Source organism: Lagopus leucura, unplaced genomic scaffold (assembly GCF_019238085.1).
Source record: "Lagopus leucura isolate 7727_CA_CO unplaced genomic scaffold, USGS_WTPT01 Super-Scaffold_100002, whole genome shotgun sequence".
NCBI lineage: Eukaryota > Metazoa > Chordata > Aves > Galliformes > Phasianidae > Lagopus > Lagopus leucura.
The window spans coordinates 49,089,740-49,111,574 of record NW_024962263.1 but is presented as its reverse complement, the minus strand read 5'-3'; the positions used below and the strand labels follow the sequence as shown (position 1 = coordinate 49,111,574).

General features: G+C 38.6%; 1 protein-coding gene across 1 annotated transcript in view; it reads right to left on the bottom strand.

Annotated features, from left to right (window-relative positions):
* Nucleotides 1–20,857, bottom strand: part of MEP1B (meprin A subunit beta) — a 25,357-nt gene extending 4,500 nt beyond the window's left edge. Inside the window, exons 1-11 of the mRNA XM_042869334.1 lie at nucleotides 20,769–20,857; nucleotides 17,581–17,599; nucleotides 17,345–17,395; nucleotides 17,213–17,256; nucleotides 16,117–16,195; nucleotides 14,353–14,470; nucleotides 10,644–10,822; nucleotides 9,019–9,237; nucleotides 5,687–5,839; nucleotides 4,347–4,562; nucleotides 1,984–2,451 (exon numbers count right to left, since the gene is read on the bottom strand). Of these exons, the coding sequence (XP_042725268.1) occupies nucleotides 1,984–2,451; nucleotides 4,347–4,562; nucleotides 5,687–5,839; nucleotides 9,019–9,237; nucleotides 10,644–10,822; nucleotides 14,353–14,470; nucleotides 16,117–16,195; nucleotides 17,213–17,256; nucleotides 17,345–17,395; nucleotides 17,581–17,599; nucleotides 20,769–20,828 (1,606 nt within the window). The 5' untranslated portion in view covers nucleotides 20,829–20,857. The remainder of the gene's footprint in view (nucleotides 1–1,983; nucleotides 2,452–4,346; nucleotides 4,563–5,686; nucleotides 5,840–9,018; nucleotides 9,238–10,643; nucleotides 10,823–14,352; nucleotides 14,471–16,116; nucleotides 16,196–17,212; nucleotides 17,257–17,344; nucleotides 17,396–17,580; nucleotides 17,600–20,768) is intronic.
* Between the last annotated feature and the right edge of the window lie 978 nt (nucleotides 20,858–21,835).

Genomic DNA, 21,835 nt, shown 5'->3' with positions numbered 1-21,835 from the left:
ATTTATTTATTTATTTATTTATTTATTTATTTATTTATTTATTTATTTATTTGACAGAGATTCCACACTGATGAGACACAAGACAAAGAAGATCTGTGTGGGTTCGTCCGAGGTACTGAGCATCTGCTGATAGGGATGCAGGACAGAGAGCACCTGAACAACCCAATTGGTCACAGGCTATTATTATCCCTTCCATCAAATCCTGTCATAAATCTCAGAGTTGAGCCTGACTTTGTATTGAAAGATGTGGCTGGGAGAAGAAACTGTTTGCTCCAACATCTCGGCTGGTCAGAGAAAGATGTAGTTACAAGGCTTATCTTGGGAATCTGAGGCTACAAGCAAAACATGAACAAGGGAGAAGGGGCTGAGCACAAACAGACTGCAAGTCCTCAGCATCACAGAAGGAAACAAGTTGAGTGCTGTGGCCACAACAGTAGAGAGCGTAAATGCCAACCATCTATGGGGAAACTGGCATAATCATCCTTCAAATACAGAGTTGGTCTTTCTAGGTTACCTACTTTTTTTATTTTTGTCATGTAGAAAACGTCATTAAAAAATGAATGTATGAGGGCTGTTCTGTAAGTAATTGTTGGTGGTATGGTAGTAGAGATTGAACCTTTCCACCAATATTTCATTACATTTTGCTGCCATGTGACAGCAGCAGAGGGGCAGTCTGGTAGAATGGTGTCTGACATGAAAGTGCATATGAAGCAAAGGTGTGGAACTGAATTCCTCCATGCAGAAAAAATTGCATACATTGACATTCATTGATGCTTTATGAATGTTCATGGAGATCAAACAGTGGATGTGAGCACAGTGAAGTAGTGGTTGGTGCTTTTCAGCAGTGTCAACAGTGTCATGTTGACAATCCATGTCCTATAGTTCAGATATGGTACCTTCTGGCTTCATCTCTTCAGGCTGATGGAAGATGGAGTGCATGGGGAACATTTTCCTAGCAATTATGTCATCATAGCAGCTGCAAAACAGTGGTTCACCTCTACTGGAACAAATTTCTAAGAGCATGGCGTGCAGGCTCTTGTTCATTGCTGGTGCATGGCTAATGGTGGTGACTATGTTGAAAAATAGTGTTTTGTAGCTGAGAATTTGCTCAATCTATAATGTTACTGTGCTCTTTGTATCTGTTGTAGTTTCCATGGAAATAAATAGGAGGCACTACTTTTGGAGCAACCTATGTAAATCAAGGTTTTTTTAAAATATATCAAGAAATAGACATTTTAGTGCCTTTGTTCCTGCATTAATGTTATAGCCTGAAAGCCCACAAAACTAATTCAGTAGTGGAGGTTGTTTCTTCTGGCAAAAATCCTTTGATGCAGAAAGTTATTTTGGCTTAATTCAATCTTTATCAAATGGTGAATATGGGATTTTATTTTAATATTTTTGACTGAGATTCCTACCATTTCTCAGAGTTACACGTTCACCTAAACTGCCTCCTTTCCCAGGTATTGTGGACAATTGCTCCTTATCTTGTCGCACCTTGAACAAGGACAGATTATGTAACACAAATCAGTACTTTGTCCATCTGGTGATTTGCGCTGACACCACAGTTCATTTTGAAAGAAAGGAGGCTATGTATTTAATAGCTGCACTTTTAGCTGGTATCAACTACTTAATTTAGTATTTTTTGTTTGCTTGCTTGTTTCAAGCTTTCTGGAAGGCTTTCATTTACATTAAAGCAGATATAAATGCATCTTCAGAATCCTGTGGAAGAAATGCTAGGCATGAATGATCCACCTGTTTCTCATGCATATCACCTTTGAAATCAAAGGTTCCAGTTTAACTTGCTTATATATTCAAATTTCTCTTGATCAATTATACTGCTGCTGCAAGGAAATCATCCATTCTAGAAGTTAAAAAAAAAGCTGCACTAATTTATACAATGAGAAAATTTGACTCTTCTTCTTATGTTTGCTTTTGTTTGATTGTTTTTAAGCATACTGGATAGTACATCTGCTTTTAACTAACCTGATAATTCCAGAGGGTCTGTTGTTACACTTCTTTGGTTTGACATCCGTTGACGAATATCAGCATGCTGGTCAAGCAGAATCATGGTAACTTGCTGCCATGGGCAGGGCCACTGCAGCTGATCATCGTTTGCTCCGGAAATCAAGTACAAGTATATTGCTAAATTAAGTGGGTTATCAGCAGTACCATTTACATACAAGCCAACCTGAAAAGCGTATCCTTTACTAGAGTAAAAGGGTGGACTGTATATTTTTCCTTCTGTCCCTGCAGGACTTGTGTCGAGGAGATCCGTGAAGTTTCTGATGTGCCAGACATGGTGAGGACATTGTGTTTCTGACAAGTTGATGTCATCAATAGAGAGACCTCCATTTGATAAGCCAGTTCCTCTCACACCTTGAAACACAACCCGGAATTTACTCGTGACATTCAAGGAAACGTGATGGAGCTGCCAGTAATTCACAGGTGAACCTGGAAACATTGGTAGGGATTTCTAAGTAAGCAGTACAATCAAACACTGTACACATCCACAGAGTCTATTCCAATGCTATGAAAGAATTTCTCAGCTCCACCAGCACTGAGATGATGGAACATTTCTCTTGTAGACATTGCTTTTTCAGTGCGTGATCATATTTTTCCAGTTCAATTTTTCTACAGATTACAGATACACATAGAAGCTCCTTAATTAGAGTGAAAACAGTGTTAATGTTTCTAAGACTGCTTTTGCTTTTATGTTTTAAAGAACACTGCATTAAAATAGTTGAAAAGTTGTGATAATTAAATGCACAAAGGCGGCTGTCACCTGTGATATAAAAAAACCGTTGGCACCAAGTATCTATAACTGAATAGCAACATATCTCAAAGGGAAGAAAAAAAAAGAAAGAAAAAAAAAGATGCAGAGAATTCTGGGATCCTAGCATTGTGGAAGTTTGCTTCCACAGAAGCACTATTCACCCATCAAATGGCTGCTAAGTTAAAATTAAAGCCAGAGATTTGCAAGACCTACTACATGTGACGAAATCCCAGTGCAAGGCTGATGCCGCCTCTAGACATGCCTGACTAGTAAATCCCACTTGACTCCAAGAGCAGTTTGCACAAAAACAAAGAATTCTGCACAAAGGCCTTTTAAGTCAAGTGAAAGTAGGACATTCTTTGTTAACAGTACATGCAGCAAAACAATTCTTTTAGCTGTCTGGCTTATGTTCCCCTGAATGAAAGGCCAGACTTTCAGCTGTATTTCTGGACTAGGAAGTGCCAAATCCAAGCACAGAATTCACTTTCCTAACTGTTCTAAAAACAGCACAATGGATTTCAGATAAGAATCATAATTTCTTGCTGTTTTTCATTATTGTTATAATTGAGAGGGGAAAAACAAATTCAGAAACAAGAACACCCCACTATCTTTTATTAAACTGACTTCTGCATTAACTAATGTCTATTTGAGCTGCAAACATAATACACAAGACTAGCATTTCTGACTCATGTTCAGTGAGATGATGAAAGTATCAAAGTGAAGTAATGAGTGGAAAAAAGAAAACAGTCATGAGTAGCAGTTGAGTCTTAATGAGCAAAAAAAGGTAAAAGAAGCAGACTTTATTGTGCAAAAGAACTTTCTCAGACTACTTCATTCAATGGACTGAATTATTTGTAGCTGTAATTGAGATCAACAAATAGTTAAAAATTTGAGAATATCGTTTAATCTTAAGTGACTTTAGCAATTCTAGTTTAACTCCATCAGCAGACCTGTGTTGCTCATTTTGTGGGCTCCCAAAGGCTTCATAGACTCCCAAAGGCACAAAAACTGATTTTTTTTCAAAGTACGATGCAAATTGTGTTCTGCTGCCCATATATTTCAGTTCAGCCACTCCAAACTTGACTTAAAAATTAAGTTGAATTTTGTTCTTTTTTTTTTTTTTTAATTGAAATTTGGGGTATTCCAGGGCACTTATATTTTCCATTTCTTTATTCTTCTTTATTCTTATTTATTTATTATTTATTCTTATTTATTTATTGTTCTTCATTCTTATTTATTGTAATTTATTCTAATGACCAACTTCATCTGTTGCTGTTGATACCAGCAATTCTACAACACTTAAAATGACTGTTCATGGAATTTTACCTGTTTTGGTAAGAGAACTATCTTGATAGTGCAAGAGTTTAATTTGTTGTAATTTAGCATATTATAGGAAAATGGCTGACTGAGGATTCATCAAGTGTAGTACCACCAGCAGAAATTCAATTATTTTGTTAGAGAAGAAGATAAAGAATAAAACTAGGAGATGAGTCACTTTGCTACAGCATTTTCCCTCAGTACGTTGAAAAGCATTATGAGATTAAACCAAAATGCAGCTTTATTTATTCCATACCTTTTATCTCTTCAATTAGTCTCAAAGTACCATTTGGATGGGCATCAGAATACTCCCTGACCAAGACATAGAGCTGGTCGCTTTCACTTCCACTATTATAGAAATAGAATTGCAAGCATTGGAAGTCTCTTTTGGGATATAGAATTCTGCTCTCCAGAATAGCTGTGCTTCCTTCTGATACAGCACTGGTGTCGAAATGCATGAAATAGCCAGAATCTGTCAAAAGTAAACGAGAAGCAAGTGGTAAAACATGTATTCTTAACATCATATTGTAACAGTGCTAGAAGATACAGTCGAGTTCACAAGGGTCACAGCAAACTAGATCCTGTACAAATCTTCAGACTGAGGGCTGTTACCTGTCTGCATTCTTCAGAGGAAGACTTGCTGTTCTCCTTGGACATTTTTTCCTCCTTCGCTTGTCTCTAGCAATTTACACACAATGGGTGCTCTCTTGAAACTGTTCATGCAGTGCTGGTAATTCACATTTGACATTCTCTTCGGAGGACTGATGTAAGCTCCTGAACTCACAAGTTTCTTTAACAGCTTCATAAATCATTAGCTACGTTCTCTTCAGCCCAGAGCAGAGGAGCTGAGGGGAGGCCTCATGGCAGCCTACAGTCCCTCACAAGGGGAGTGAAGGGGCAGCAGTGATTTGTGCTCTCTAATGACAGCGACAGGGCCCAAGGGAACGGCATGGAGCTGTGTCAGGGGAGGGGCAGCTGGGGGTTAGGGAAAGGGTCTGCACCAGAGGGCGGTGGGCATGGAACGGGCTGCCCAGGGCTGTGGGCATAGCCCTGAGCTGTCACAGTTCAGGGAGCATTTGGACAATGCTCTCAGACACAGTGTTTGAATTTGACTGGTCCTGTGTGGAGCCAGAAGCTAGACTCGGTGATCCTTGTGGGTCCCTTCCAACTCAGGATACATTATGGTTCTATGATTCTCAACAAATTGTTCATCTGAGCTTTGGTAATAGATGAAATTTCTAAATGCCAGTCTTTTCTGAAGTATTACTGTGCAATTATTCAGAAAATCAGCACTATCTCTGACGTGCCTGATATTTCTGATGTGTAGTTTAGAACATTTTGCATAATTCTCTTGTGAGGATGTGACATTAAGACTAGAGAAGATCAAAAGAAATAAGAACATTCAATCTTCTCAAGTAAGCAGAAAACAGAATGTGTCACTTGGTTTTCCCAAGCATGCAGTTTTATATTGCTTAGTTCAAAAGTTAACTGTGGTTCTTCAACAGATAAACATAGAACAAGGCCAAGAGCAAAGTCATTTGACTTGCCTTTGCATAAAATACTTCCCAAAGAGATAAGGAGAATGTTTTCCCATACCTTCACATTCTCCCATGTTAGTGTGATCAGTATTTGGCCCAGCAGGAATGTGAGACAAATGTTGCCAATCACTGTTATCATCTGGACTTTGAATCATGCCACAAATATTTTCAAGTTCAAAACTGCACGTGTCCATGAAACTTAGGGAGGAGGCTACAATATTAAAAAAAAAAAAAGAAAAAAAAGTTCTGAATCTCTGTTACAAAGCGCATGTTTAATACAAAATACAAAATAAGTCAAGAGCAGAGACACTAAGAAATGCAAACACAGAACAATCAGTGACATCAAACACCATCAACTTTTATATCTGTAACATTCAGGAACTCAAAGCATTTGGAAATTAACACTGACTAGTAAGACATCATCAGGGCAGCTCTGTGCACTTAACAAGCACAAGGAGGGAGGCCTCCAGCACAAGAAAGATGCAAAATGACTAGTGGGTCCAGAGGAGGCTACAAAGATGATCAGAGGGCTGGAGTACCTCTTCTATGAAGGAAAGTAAGGGGAGTTGGGCTTGCATAGACTCAAAGAGAAAAGGCTCTGGGAAAACATCATTGCAGCCAGAGCTTACAAGCAGGAGGAAGACCAAATTTTTACATGGTCTGATTGTGACAGAACAAGGGCAAATGGCATTTAACTAAAAGTCAGGAGATCTAGGTTAGATGTTGGAAAGAAATTCTATACTCAGAGGGTAGTGAGACACTGATACAGCTGCCCAGAGAAGCTGTGGGTGCTCCATCCCTGGAGGTGCTCAAGGCCAAGTTGGATGGGGCTCTGGGCAGCTGAGCTGGTGGGGAACAGCCCTGCCCATGGCAAGGGGGAATTAGAACCAAATACTCTTTAAGGTCCCTTCCAACACAAACTATTCTATGGTTCTACTATATTTTGTTTACAAAGGGAGCACTGACACCAGCCCTGACCTACCAAACTTCACACAACCAAAAGGTCTGAGGATTTCCCATTCATTCCTCTGCTTTCTTTAGGCTTACTTCATACATAGTCAGAGCTTTTGAAAGAAGTTTCACCAGACCACCTACCGGAGCACCAACTTCAAAATACAGCACAGCAGCAGTTATTTGACTGCAGTATTTGCTCATTCTGCTTGATTTTCAAAATGCTGAATTGAAAACACATTTGGCAAAGATACATTTGAAACCAGTGGTTATCTCACCTCATACAGACTTTGAAGATCTGGTTTTCATATTAACAAGTCAGAAGTTAACAAAAGAAGTAATAAACCCAGGCTTATGCCTATTTTTAGATTTGTTTCCTGTTATACTAGATCTGAGCTCTCTGCAACACCAGCCATGATTTGAAAACAACTGTTAATAAAACGCTTTGTGATTATTGCTTCTCAACCTATGTATAAAATATTGTGACAGTTTTAAAGGTTTCATTGCACTAATAATAAGAACCTTGAGTATCACAAAAATCAACCTCAGTAGCATGCTAAATGCTTCAGTGAGCCTAGCTCAGGGAAGTGTTGTATAATTGATACCTTTTAAGAGATGGTATTTGTATGATGCCGCAAAAAAACAAGAAAAGATTTTCACAGTAGTTGTTCTATTGACAGTTAGAGAAAATTAAAAAAAAAAAAAAATAGGATGTTAGCAAAAAAGTAAGGAAAAAAAGGGGATGATTAAAGAACTCTTTGAAATCAAAGCATAAAGCAAGATATGAAATCAGTTTGTCCAAACAGGAAAGCTGTTAAAAAGTGCTGGCATATAAAACTGAAGGACAAGAAGAGAGAAAAGCAAGACCCAATAGCATACAATCTATTTCTTAGATTAAATACTGAGACAAGAGTAGGGGGTTTTGAATTCCATCTGCATCAAATGCCAGTAAGTTTCTCACTGCTTAGTGAAAGGCTGGCAGTATGAGGAGCATGACTGCTGAATCCTAACTTTCAATGAATGAGGAAACTCATGGCCAGTCATATATATATATTTTGAAGCTTCCAATTTTAATCATCAATTTCTAACCCCGCAGATTTTCAGCAGGAATTCAGGTTAAAGCCTTTCTTAAGTTCTGCTCAGCAATAAAAGCAGTTTTTTGATACATCTGTGAGGACATCTGCAACCTAAAGCATGTTTGTCATTCTTGGTCCTTCCTCTAACCTGGAAGGCTCATTCAGCAGCTGAGAGCTGGGACCTGTGAAGCACCTCTTCTCCCTGGCACAGGAGCCACTTGGGCAAACAGTGAATCAGCTGAAGACCACTTGTGGCTCTGCAAATATCATTCACCCCTGCTATGCTGAGAGACAGAGCAGGGAGTAGGGGAAATTCTGGTTGCCCTGAAAGCGGTGGGAGTTTCATCACTTATTTCAGCATGACTGGGGCTTATTTTGCTGAGCAAACGTGTCTGTTGGATAAGAATAAAGTTATAAAGTCAAGAAGTATTTATATACTGCATGAGAATGATGGAAAGTATATAAGATAATGGAGATGAAGAAGAACCCTATCTGCTGTTAAAGACATCCTTAGCTTTAAGCACCTACATAAGAGCTAATTGACTGCGTGTCAAATGCTAGAATGCCTAAAACTGCATGTGTGTTCATTTTAGACCCACGTGAAGATAAGTACCTTTATCAGAATCGTATACTCATTAAAAGACACTGTTCCAATAAATGAGTATGATTACTATTTAAAGTATACTTACAATGAGGTTTAAAACATGATGTAAGATCTTACACTCTACTTGGTATACTGAGGCAGTGAAGTAAAAGTATCATCTGAGTGCCAGGACACTTCTGATAGTCACAATTACATAATTATGTTCCCCAGACCCCTATTTTCACTCAACTTTCTAGAATGAATTCCATATGAGCAAAGCAACAGTTTCAATCACTTTGCTAATAGGCTGGGTTTGAAATGGAAACCAAAAATTTTAAAGGCTCACTTTTTCTTCATAACAGCATCCATCACTTGTTTGCACGAACAAGCTGTGTCTGACAGACTGTATGAGTGCAGACCAGGTATGAGAGCCACAGCAAAGACACTCAATTCTGTAGAGCAGCAGCTGTGCAATAATGCGGGGGGAGAAACAAAAAGCTTGGTGTAGAAGCACACATTTTAAACAGCCACCCAAGGGATGAACAAAAATCATCTACTGAGCAAAGCTGATTTTTAACTAAAGGTCAAATAAAATTGCACAGAAAGCTCAACTACACAGCAGTGTTTCTGCAGGAGGGCTATATTATTTCTAGCTGTACCATTATTTCTGGTGTTTTTAACACAATTCATTTCTCCAAATATATTCACATATATTTTTTTTACTTGAGGCTGGATAATAAGATAAGAAGCAAAGAATGTAAAATGAGTGGAAAAACTTACAGCAATTGTACAGCTGATTCAGTTTCTGAAGATCATAATCACTGAAATCCATCCTCTGTCCTATTACATCCATGAAATACGGTATGTTTGTTACGATGGTTGGTTCAGTTCCATTCCTGAAAGCAGTTTTGCTATAGTGCATCACAGATGTATAGTCATAGGGAACATTCAGAGAGTCTGATGTTTTATCATCGTATTTATTGAAATTATGTTCTCTACCTGAAAAGGAAAAATAAAAGATTGTTTATTTCCAGAAAGACTACCAATCTTTGAGATACAGGCTCAAAGTAAAAGAGAATCTTTTAGAACCTTAAGTACTTTTTGGTAATCATTTTTGTGTAATTGTTCTGTAAAGGTATTTATTCCTGTCCTAAATTTATTTAGCTTCCTCTTTCAGCTATCAGAATGTAACATGATGACTTCTGCTGCATGAAGCCCTTCTCCTTTCTCCTATCAGAAATCTTTTCATCATGAATCTACTCATAAACTGTGATGGGCTTGTGATACCCCAAATTGGACATGCCATTTCAGTGCTCAAGTTATGCGCCTGCAGGAATGCCTCTTTATTTCTAATCCATGTTCTCCGAATTTTAATTGCTGGTCATTTCTAAGAAGTTTAAATTGGAGTTAGGTAAACAATTCAAAGTTTAATTTTATAGATGTTTTCTGAAGAATCAGTGAAAGGCAATATTAACTCTAAAGTAAGGCAAAGTTATAAATGTTTTAAATGACAATTAGCCAAAATACAGTAACTAGACTCAGGTCAGCATAAAAAAGCTGCAGCAGTTGCAAGTGGCTAACGATAGCATAACTTGTTATTAAGAAGTCAGCAAAGTATAATGGAAATCAAATAACAGACTCCAAGTCATTTTCTGCAATATATACTTGTGTGTGCACCTGGCTATTGATCAGAACTAAATATGAATGCAAGATTTAATTACTGTCTGGTGCTCAGGGTGTACCTGCACCAGGCCAGTACCATGTCTGGGCACACATCCCTGTTTTCAAACTGTGTAGGGACTACGGAGGATGACAGAATGCTGAACAAGCAGACATCGATCCCAACTCTGAGGAAAACCTATGCCACACTCAGGCTTGTGACAAATATGCCTGTACTTGCACTTGGAAGCCATGTTGCCACAGTAATGGCTTGTGTGATGGGGACACCAAAAGAGGTCTCTCTGGCCTGTGAGCCCTCTCTCAGAAGAAAGGTCAATCCCTTCCCTTCAGATTTTCTGCTGGCTTTGGTTGTACTGGGTTTTGTAGGGCGGGATTATTTTTAATTACTTTTACAGGCTCCCATAGTAATTAGTGAGTTTAGTATTCATTAAAACAAACCAAGTTACTCTTTTCTGTTGCTGGGCTGTACTGTACTTAACACGACAGGAGTCAGATCTCCAGTTAAGCCTCTAGGAACTGCTGTGACATGAGTAATAGTGACAGTGACAACAAATAAGGCTGTCCATCCCAAACAGATGCCACTTGATGTTTTGTTTATTGATATGGTGAACTTGAATTTAATTCAAGGTGAGGGAATCTTCGAGCAATGGGAGGATGTCTGAAAGAGATGCTCCCTACCCAAAACATGTCCAGAGCCTGGGTGAGAAATCAGGAGAGTGACTGACCGGTCTGAATCCTGTCCCAGATGATGGACACGTAGTCATCTCGATCGTACCGTGACTGCTCATGCCAGAAGCCTAGCGCATGAAGGAATTCGTGCTCAACTGTTGCAATCCTGTCACAGTTGTCTCCAATTGAGAGCTGCTGCAAGCCCAGCTTCCGGTTTCCCACTGAGGACCAGCAACTAATATGGAAATAAGATTGGAAGACAAATCTGTGAAGTACATGCCGCCGCCATGCCATAATAAATCCAGAATGAGCCTGATATTCAGCGCTAGAGATACATTTTGCTATGAGTGTTTTTTCATTGATCTGTTCATTATTGGATCCTTTTCTCCCATATGAAACTCTGCTTCAATGAGCAACCAGTACTCCCACTCCAGATGGATTTTTTTAATGGGTTTTCTTTAGCAGAAAAGAAGTTGAACTATTTATGACTGAAAAAAAAAAAAAAGATTATGGGCACATGATTTAAGACCTAAGATTTACTGCAAACTAACAAGCTGCTGCTCCTTGGCTAGATCACCATAACTACCTGTGGGCATACTTTGGACATGTCTTAGTGCCAGACAAACCATTGCCTTGCCACTTCTCACCTCAACCATCACAATCGCCTCCCCATACTATTTTGGTCTTTTTCTTTGGTGACAGCTTGTGACTGCTAGGTCAGGTCACCCCTGGGGACTGTACTCTGAAAGTCCAGTACATCTGAGAGGGCTTTTGTTTGTCTCTTTTCTTTCCAGCTATTTGTGAGTGGTAGTTCTGGGGCCGTTGCTGCCTGCATACACTCACAAGGCAGAGCCAAACTGCAGCTATGCTGGAAGATTTTATTAAAGAATAAAAAAATTCTGTGAGCTATCTGCACAAACCAATAAAGTGGCACCCCATGTCCACAAACTAGCAAGCACATTTAAATTGATGTTTTACACAGCAAATAAATCAACACTTACCCAATGAAGTCCATAAAATTAATCAGGCACAAAATACTCCATAGGATTTGCAGTTCTATCACCCCAGAAATGTAAAAAGCAAGCATACCAGGCACGGTAGGACCCTGCAACTTATTAGTGAAGCATATTCCACAGGATTTCTCTTTCTAAAAAGCAGTACAAGCCTTAGCTATTGATTACTCATTAAAATTACAGCATGGGGCCTGGGAGGGAGCCATACAGCTTCCATAATTTCACTGGCTTCCCTTGAGCAAGGCCTCATATTGATTATGCTGCTTTTTCTAGTTGTACAAAAGTCTAAGAAATCCATTATAGTTCTGGGTATACTTCATACCACAGCAGATGCCTCTGGTTTCATGGCTGCTGTGTAGAGCACAGCAGGCTACAAGCACACCCTGGACACTTGGTAAAATCAATATTCAAACACCAATGGATGCGACTTCCCCTTGCCTTCATTCTGCCAATTGCCTATGACACCATCATTCTTCAACCACAGAGGGAGTAAATGCACACTCTGTGTCACTCACGGCTGAGAATAAAGCCATGTGAGTGGGACAAGGACAACTGGAGATACAACATATTAATGATGTCTTTCTCTAGGGAAAGAGGAAAATGAAAAAAAATCCCAGCTTCTTCACATATGTTAGAGTCTGTCTCTGTCGATTCAGTGCTTTCTGCTGTTTGTTGTTTCATCAGAGGTGAGAGATGTGGGGTAGTATTTGTTCTCACTAATCTTACCAATCTGCTTTTTGGAAGGCAGACCGTAAGGAGACACATGCCATCAGTAGCAATGCTGTTCTTGAAGAGCCAGCAGTTTTTCCAGGCTTGTTTTTATACTCACATCCTGCTAGCAAATTCCTGTTTACAGTACGACAGATCACCCTTTGCCTTATGCCACAGTGCCAAAGTGACCTCCTAGAAACCTTCATGAAAACTTGGTTTCCCATCTGGAAATACATGATACAGGGCTGGTCCTCTCTGGTCTGCTAACTATTTGACTCTATCATACCATGCTAGTTTTCCTGGTGAATGAGCCTTGTCCTTCACGAGAACGGTAGCAATGGCACTTTCCAGACTGCTAGATGAGTTTGCAGGTATGTGCCACTTCTGATGCTCTTGAACTTCTGTCATTCACAAACGTTTCTCAGATATTTTGCTTATTGTAGGAACTGGAGGAAAGAAGAGGTCTTTAAACAGATTTTCAGTCTAACCTCTGTAGCAAATGTGTAGACTTGAATTAGTTGCTACCTGCTTAGTGATATATGTATTTGTGAATATAGTAGAGTGGTAGACAAGCCCTGGCATGTGTTAAATAAACTATAGGGATATGGACAGGGCTCTTTCCTTGGGGGAAAGGGCTCTTTCCTTGGGGTTTGATGGCACTGTGTATATTCATCAGAGACTACAAGCTTGTTTTTATACAGGGTAGCCAACAAACTGACAGCTGATTTCCTTTGTGACTAATTTTGAGTTCAAAAAGATAATTCAAACAATTCTGGCCTACTAGTCAGAAGGTTTTTTTCATTTTTTGAAATAAAGTTCCCTCACCTTCTTCTGTATGTTTCACAGATGCAACACAGATCAGAAAGGCAAAGACAATTTGTCTTTTTGTTGGTGCCATAAAATTTTATGAATACAGTTGGGGCTGCCAGGAACTTTGCACTTCTGTGTGCACTGTGCCCTCTGGACTGAGTTCTCCTGCAGCTACTGAAGTTCTAGCTAATAAGGAGAAATCTAGAAACAGAAGACTGGAAATGGGCTGCTTTATGCATTTTTCACCTTGAGTTTTCCATTTGGTTCACAGACACTAGGAAAATACATTACTTTCTATGTCTCCACTTACACATCTTTTAGGGTTGAGTTTCAATGTCAGGTGCGCAGCACGAAGAGTAGAAAATACAGAGTCAGAGAATGAAGAACTTTTGAAACAATTATCTGATATAAATATCTCAGAACAAGCTAAAGGGAATAGGAAACATTTCTATTTGCAGAAAATCTTTCCCCATTTATGAATGCATTTTCTCATATCAGGAAATCATATTCTGAAAGTAAATTTCCTCACCATGCTATCAAGGTTTCCCTGGTCTCCTTTTCTAACAGGAGAGAAATGGGCCAGCATGGTGTGCAGAACACATTTGTTCTGTTACACTGCTTTGATAAAGACTGTCTTAGAGAGGGAAGCAGCTGGTGCAATTTTGATTTTTTTCTTAGAACATTATTTTGTGAAAACTAAGGTGAAATAGCATAACTACTGATAGAAAAATAAAAAGAGATCTTAGTGTAATGTCTCAGCGCTAGGCAGCACTTAAAAATAATCTGGATGCTTATGTGATATTGTTCAAATGCAGTTCAATTTGTTACAGTGAAGCATATGTACTGTTCCAGAGTTAAACCTATTGCATTTCCAATGGGATTTTTTTTTCTAAAACCTAAGGTATGCTTTCTATGATTACATGAAAGTGACATTCCATATAGCCAAAGATCAGTCAAGAAATTAAAGGGCTTGTTTCAGATCTTCTTCTCTTCAAGACTCTGATTACTTATTATATTTAGAAACAATTATCAGTGAGAAATTAATTACTACTATGTAATACTTGCTTTGGAAGATACTACATTTTCTAGTTAAAAAAAAAAAAGACAGAAAATGGACACAAAGAAAACCAGAGAATTACAGTCAGGTAGATGAGTTTTAGAGAGAATGCTGGACATGAATACAGTCTGTAGCCAAAAAAAAAAGAGAATTATTTTATACTTCTCCTCTTACCCACTTCCTTTGAACACAGATATGTAATTCTCCTCTCCTTCCCAAGGTTTGAAGTCAATACAGGTTTTGAGCCGATACTGTTCAAAAGCCTTGAGGATGACTCCCTTCGCATTAACTTCTGCAATGTAAACAGTGTTTTTGTCACTGTTGAGCCACTAGGTTTGTACTGTTACCTGTACAGAGCAAGTCCAAAGAGTCCATACCTTAAGGGTGGCTCTTACTCCAGCAATCTTTAATCAAAATAAACTTTTTGCTAGATTAAGACCTATGTAGGGGCCTAGAAACCATCAAATTATGCTCTTGTGACATTTTATCTTCCCCTGGTTCTGTTTCTGTGTAATTTTTCTGTAGTATATATGTATAAAACACAGCATGATGAGTATATAATACACAATAGTACACGGTTCTTCATTTTGTAATTTTTTTCACTTACTTCACTGAGATTTTCTTGAACATGAATGAAGTAGATAGTGAATGACAACATCAGATTTCACCTAGGGCTAACTGTAGGCTACGCATCTCTCACAGAAACTCTCTGGGACTTGAACATACTAACTGTACGTCTGGCTTATGTACTCTGAGCAATTTATGTGGTTTCAATTCTTTACTATCTTAGATCCTAGCCTAAACTGGGGATGAGTAATTTTTTTTTTCATGTCATAGACCAGAAAAATGACCTCACACTGTGTGTTGAGGGCACAGTCACAGAATCACAGAATCACAGAATTGCCAGGGTTGGAAGGGACCTCAAGGATCTTGAATCTCCAACCCCTCAACACATGCAAGGCCACCAACCTCCCCATTTAATACTAGACCAGGCTGCCCAGGGCCCCATCCAGCCTGGCCTTGAACACCTCCAGGGACGGGGCATCCACAACCTCTCTGGGCAGCCTGTTCCAGCACCTCACCACTCTCACTGTAAAGAACTTCCCCGACATCCACCCTAAACCTTCCCTCCCTCCCACAGTCTCCTCATATGCAGTGAAAACCATGACTGTGAGAAAGAACCTCTGTACTATGAGGGTGACAGAGCAGTAGAACAGGGTGCCCAGAGAGGTTGTGATGTCTCCTTCTCTGGAGATATTCATGGCCTGCCTGGACACACTCCTGTGCAATGTACTGTAGAGAACCTGCTTTACTAGGGGTTTGGACTAGATAATTTCCAGAGCTCCCTTCCAACTCTACAATTTTGTGATTCTGAGAACTTGAATTCCCTCTTTCACCACTCCCCTCTGCCATGCAGAGCCACAGCTGGTTGTACCTGAAGGGATGGAGATCAGCTCAACCCCACAACAGGGCACTCAGACCACTGCAAACTGCATTACAACTCAGAATGTCAGTTTGCCCCCAGTGCTCTAGGTGTTATAAACAGCCAATTAAGCAAGCTGCCTGGCTTTAACAAGATCATCAGTGTCATTTTATTTCTTCATCTTACTATGGTTTCATGTCTTGAACATATGCTTTTCAAAGCAAATCAATCTGCTGGGTCATTACAATGTCGGGTTAAGAGCATCCAGAGAGGAGGTGGGACCCCAATACCAAGATCAAGATGAGATATCCTGCTATTGCATATCCAGACCAAATCCTGTTGGGGGAAATGGCCTGCTCTAGACTAACAGCATGGCAGTAGGAAGAGGAAAGAATAACAGGGATCTTTACTATCTGCAATCAATATTTCAATCAAAGTAACATACATACAAGTAACATCATACAAGTAACAAAGTAACATACATAATGTTACATTGTCAAGGATAAATACTGTACCCAGGCTATCATCAAGGACATAGGGGACGACATGGGGCCAGCGATATTCATCACCAATGATGGAGTTTCGTTCTTGCACCTGAGGAAGAAAGTAAGTGTGCAGTTTTCTGCAAAAACTGATCTGGGGTCAAAGACTAAGATACTGCTAATGTTACGTTTCTTATGAGTTCATACAAGAAAGATAAGAAATCAAAGAAAGATAAGAAGATCACTGAAAGGCCTATGGCTTGGGTTTGAAGTGAAACACATTTCTAACCATGTCTCCCATTTCTGCAGCATTTTCTCCGTACATTATTTGTGATTTTGATGCATATTTGAGGAGAGCTTCAGCTACTGTGGGAAGCATAAAGTTCCAAAGTCCTGAGATGTGCACAAACATCAATAATTCTGCATTTTTCATAATGCAAAGGCTTGCTCCTATGCCATTAACAAATGCTTTCCTTGCTTCCACTGACATGTCCAGGCATAAGCAGTTCACCAAAAAGGAAAAGAAAATCAGCACTGATTTTCAGGGGCACAAGACAATTTTTTGGGCTTCTACTACATATCTTTGAGATGTAACTGGCTATGCAAATATTTTTTATTCTTATTGATTGAACAGGCATAGGGGACAGATGTTTTTAAATGTGGTATTACTCACAGGTATAATTTTCTATTGGTTTTGGTTTATCTATTTACACAATGAAAGTTTTGCAGCACTGGTCCATAAAGTTAATTGGTTCATAATTTACATGCATATTCCACAGATAAATTAAGAATGTTTTATATAACCCTGTCTGGATGTGATTTGTGCTGCTGAATATCCTACAAGTACAAATATAAAACCCACTGCAAAGAAAACAAGATGTTAATGATATTGATCTACTGGCTAAACTGACCTTATTCTGGATAATGTTTATGTAAATGCACCCAAGTTTTTCATTGCTTATGACACTTTGTAGAAATGTATCTCCAAACATTTTCAGTTTATCATAACATAAACAGCATTTATTGTTAGTATGAGCAGGATGCATCAGTCATATTTCATGCCACTAATACTTTACACTGTGTGAGTCAATGACACAGTTCTGGTTTTATATTTTATATTCAAACTCACCCCATCAAGTTTGATGTCTCCCTCAAAAAGGTCCAGTCCTAGAGCTAAAGAGAAGAGGAGATTAACATCAAGTTATTATATTGATCTACAGCTACCAACAAGAAAAAGAAAAACTGAATTTAAAAAAAAAACCTTCATTGATGTCAAAGATGTCTTGATCAATTCCTCCATCTATGTCTACTTCTGAAAAATAAAAAGACAAGTGAGGTAGGACATGAGCCCTTGCTGTTATCTTTATGATGTGTGAAAATTAATGCAATAACAATAACAGTAATTATAAATCTGTGTCTGTCCTAGCAATGTTTATGAGCAGCTGTTTTTGTTGACTGCTTCCCATGCATACAAATTGATCTCTAAACAGAACTCACCAGTAGTTTCCAGAGCAGGCTGGGGAGAAGAAAGGAAAAGATATATTATTAGAAAGGCACACAATGAAATGCAGTTAGCATTATTCTCTCTACAGTATACTAGAGATGCATTTATACTCAAATAACAGTATTTATCACATTGCTTGTATTGGACTGATTGGACCTTCTGTCTTCTCATTTGACTGCAAATGCTCATTTGCTTGTTTCAGATTTTTGCCCACTCCATGCCAAGCCGTCCAACAGGCAAGTCAACAAGCACTGCTCCTGTAAAGTTTTCACAATCTAGTACTTCTGTGAAAACAAATATTGCTACTAGTAAAATTGCCCAGAACCTATGGAAGGCATGCTTAACTTTCAATTGTAAAGCAGTATTTGGGGAACAAATCCCCTGTAAATCCATAGTGTCAATAGTCTTGTCTTACATTCTAAAGTTTTATTGCCTTTATGTCCTAGCATTACCTTCCTTTACCGCAAGGTATCTACAAAACAGTCTCCAGTCCATGTACTCAAAATTTGAAATGAAAACGGAGCTGGTAAAATAAACTGAAATTACTCAGTATGTAATACATGCTTTCAAGAATTTATTTGGTTTTAAATTTCTACTTTTCCACCAGTATTTTGTTAATGTGAAAGAAAAAAAAAACATCAGAGAATTATAGCTTGCAATATTAAAAAGTTGAAATCACATTTTCTCTTCTATTAAAGAACGCTAATGGAGCAGTGAGGTACTGGCACAGCTGCCCTGAGAAGCTGTGGGTGCCCCATCCCTGGAGATGCTCAAGGCCAGGTTGGATGGAGACCTGGGCAGCTGAGCTGGTGGGGTGCAGCCCTGCACATGGCAGGGAGGTTGGAGCTAGATGAATGTTAAGGTCCCTTCCAACACAGTACATTCTATGTATGTATCTATCTATGTATGTACGTATCTAATACTCTATGACTCTGATTCTATGCTGAACAGCCTTACAGTCATTAATGGAGAGCAAACATTTTTGTAGTTTCAGTAATTATGAACTTCTATGTTCTCATATCTACTAATCTACTAATTTTACTAAGGTAAAAATTGGCTAGCTCATGAAAAATGCTCCTGTATCTGCATTCAGAGCTCAGTGTAGCTAAGCCCAGCAGTATCTAACGTGTATAAAACAAAATATAAATCCATTACCGAAGAAAAGCAATCAATTGAAATCCAGGCTGGTCCTGGATCTGAAAATTGTCACTGAATGTTTTACATGGAAGGAATTCTTTTCATCATTCCTTTTTACTTATTTTGAACTTTAGTCATGTGAATCTCAACAGTAAATTACTCAGTTTCCAAAGAAGTATCTGTGTATTACTTGTTCAAGTAGGAACAGCTTCAGTCTTAGCACCAGCCTGACAGCTGAGACACATTTGTTGAATTTCTAGCCTCTGAAAATTTTGCAAACAAATAAGAGATTCACATTTCACAGGCACATGAAGGGGAAGTACACCTATGAGGTATTCCAATGAGGAAACTGATTTAATCTAACCAAAGCTATTTACATACATCTACACCAAATGGTTCGGTTGTTTTTTTTTGTTTGTTTTTTGTTTGTTTGTTTGTTTGTTTGTTTTTTTCCTGGAACATTTATAATATTAGTGCCTAACTTTGGCAGACAACACGACTTATGAGAATTAAGTTACACTGGAGGTTGGTCAAACCATGGCTTGCCGGCATGTTTAACTCGCTTATAATTCACATACACCTCAAATAGGCAGGAAAAGCATCTCACCTATTCTAGTTGTAAAAATTAGGTATTGGTGGTAATTGGTGGAGAAATAAATGAGTTATTGCATACAAAATTGATCTGTCTCTAAGATAGTTATGGAACAATCATAACGTCCTGGCATCTCTAAAAGATGACAGACCTCACTGAACTTCTATTCAAAGATGTGATGAATCACCCAGTGAAAACTTTCCAGTCTCACCACAGGCATAGTCTGGAATATGGTCAACCAGTTTGGATGAGAACTCCTAACTTACTGGTGTTTCCTTCAGACTACATAACTCTTGGTAGTAGTATCCAGAAATGTGAAAAAAGATCTTCCTGGCCACAATGAACATGGAAATCAAGTAAGTAGCCCTACTGTGCTGAAGACACCCCCCTCACACAGGGGCTAGTAACTGGGAGTCAGCTTGAGGAGAGATAACTTGTAGATGTTGGTAGCTGTCTGCACCACTCATTACATCTTTACAAAAGCCTGTAGAGGAATGTAAACAAAGCTGAGGATTGAGTCTCCAAAAGTTTCAGAACAGGGGAGGAGGGAGTTGTGATGGACAGAGGAAACAGGAATGGAGCGCGGAACTTGGGGGATACAGGAGAGCTATAGGAAAGTTGGGGTCTTGGGTCTGAGCTCCTAACTTAGAGAGGTGATGTACTGTATGAGCTGTGTATGAATGTATGAGAGGGACAGACTATGACTGTCACAGTAAGATTTTGCACCTGGATTCCCAGAATCAGACAGCTAAGTTGCATTAATTAAAATAGATAAGATTGTTTCACTTGAAGTAATACCTTACTCTGTAAGTTACCCCAAAGCCATTATGAATTTACAACAGAAGTGAGCATAAACAACTCACTGGTTTTCATTCTCCAAATTAATTATACTGTATATCACTCCAACATCTGGCCTCAACAATGAATTATCATAAGAGCAGCAAAATATTACATTTCTGTAAAAAAGACACGAAGTACAAAATCTCAAAGGTGTCATTTTCTGGGGGTAATAAATAGTTTAGCTGGACAGGATGAACAGAAAACAACCAGTAAAAAGTACATCCAGTGGCTAAAAAGATATTGATTTCAATGTAAAATACCTCAAGTTATAGCAAATAAATAAATAAATTCCATTCAGATATGGAATAGCAAAATACTTTTAAATATTTATCTTGGTTCTAACTCTGCATTTACAACTCTGGTAATATTACTTTGAATATCAGTGAAATTCTGCTTAGGCAAGGAACATAACGTATGCTCTTCCAATGCATACCCAAGCCTACTAAGAACAGTGGCTCAAGGAAAACAAAAATCTTTGTTTCTTCTCCACACAGAAGAAACAGAATTCTAATTTTGGAACAGTCATATACTTAAGTCTTTTCCTCTCAGACTCGTATCGATCTGTACTGCTTATTTGAGCACACAAAGAAAATGCACTATTTGCTTTCTTACCTGATTCCAGACCACCTGAAGAAGACAGCTTAGGAGCAAAAGCACAGAAAGCCAGTCCATGTTTTTATCCAGTCAGCAAACAGGTGAACTGATAGAATTCAGACCAACTTGGTATTTAAGAGAGTAAATATCATAAACCAAAACCTTTGTCCTTTCATCAACGATTAACTTCCCTACCTCTACCTTGTCTTAAAAGTGAAGTCCATCATAACTGCACTAGGGCAACTGACATATAGTTCAATCAGTTTTAAGCACTGCTGTGAGAAAATGTATTGAACACAAGTTGAAATACAGGAAGAAATGAACAGAAGAAAACAAATTCAAAAGAAATGGAATACATATACAAATATACAAAATTCCAAATAAACATAAGAAAACCTTTTTTTTTTTTTTTTTTTTTTTTTACAATGAAGGTGATTAAACATCAGAATAAGTTGCCTAGATAGGTTGTAAAGTCTCCACTCTTGAAGATATTCAAAACCCAACCCAGCTGGTCACAGCTGTGAGGAGCCTTGTTTGAGCACAGGGGGCACACCAGGGGGTCTCCAGAACCATCTTCCCACATAAGCCAATGCGTACATCTGTGGATAAAGCTGGCACTAAATCCCTTTGAAAAACTGAAAGCTCGTAAGGCACTTGGCAGGTAAGACCTTAATACATTTGTATGTATTTTTTGGCAGAAAGGGACAGCGATAAACATGTGCACAGATCTACCCCCAACGTAATTTCAGAATCTTGCTTTTAGAAAAGGCAATGTCATCTATACTGTTGATAAAAATGAAGCACTGTCATTTGTCAGTAAATCAGGTGGTGCTATTCTTCTGGATTATTTTAAAAATCCATACAAATTAATTTTTAAAATGTCTCTTTTGCCATTGTATTATTGCTGTTGTTACTGTGTGGAGTTTGAGTTTCTTTTGACTTCAGTCACCTACTTACTAACAGCCAGTGAGCACTGAACTGGCCGGCTTCTTCTTACGCTTAAATTCAAGACACTTGCGGATATTCTATGATCAGACTTGGCTAGCTGTTTATTTCCCCAGATCCAATACCTGATTAGAATTTCA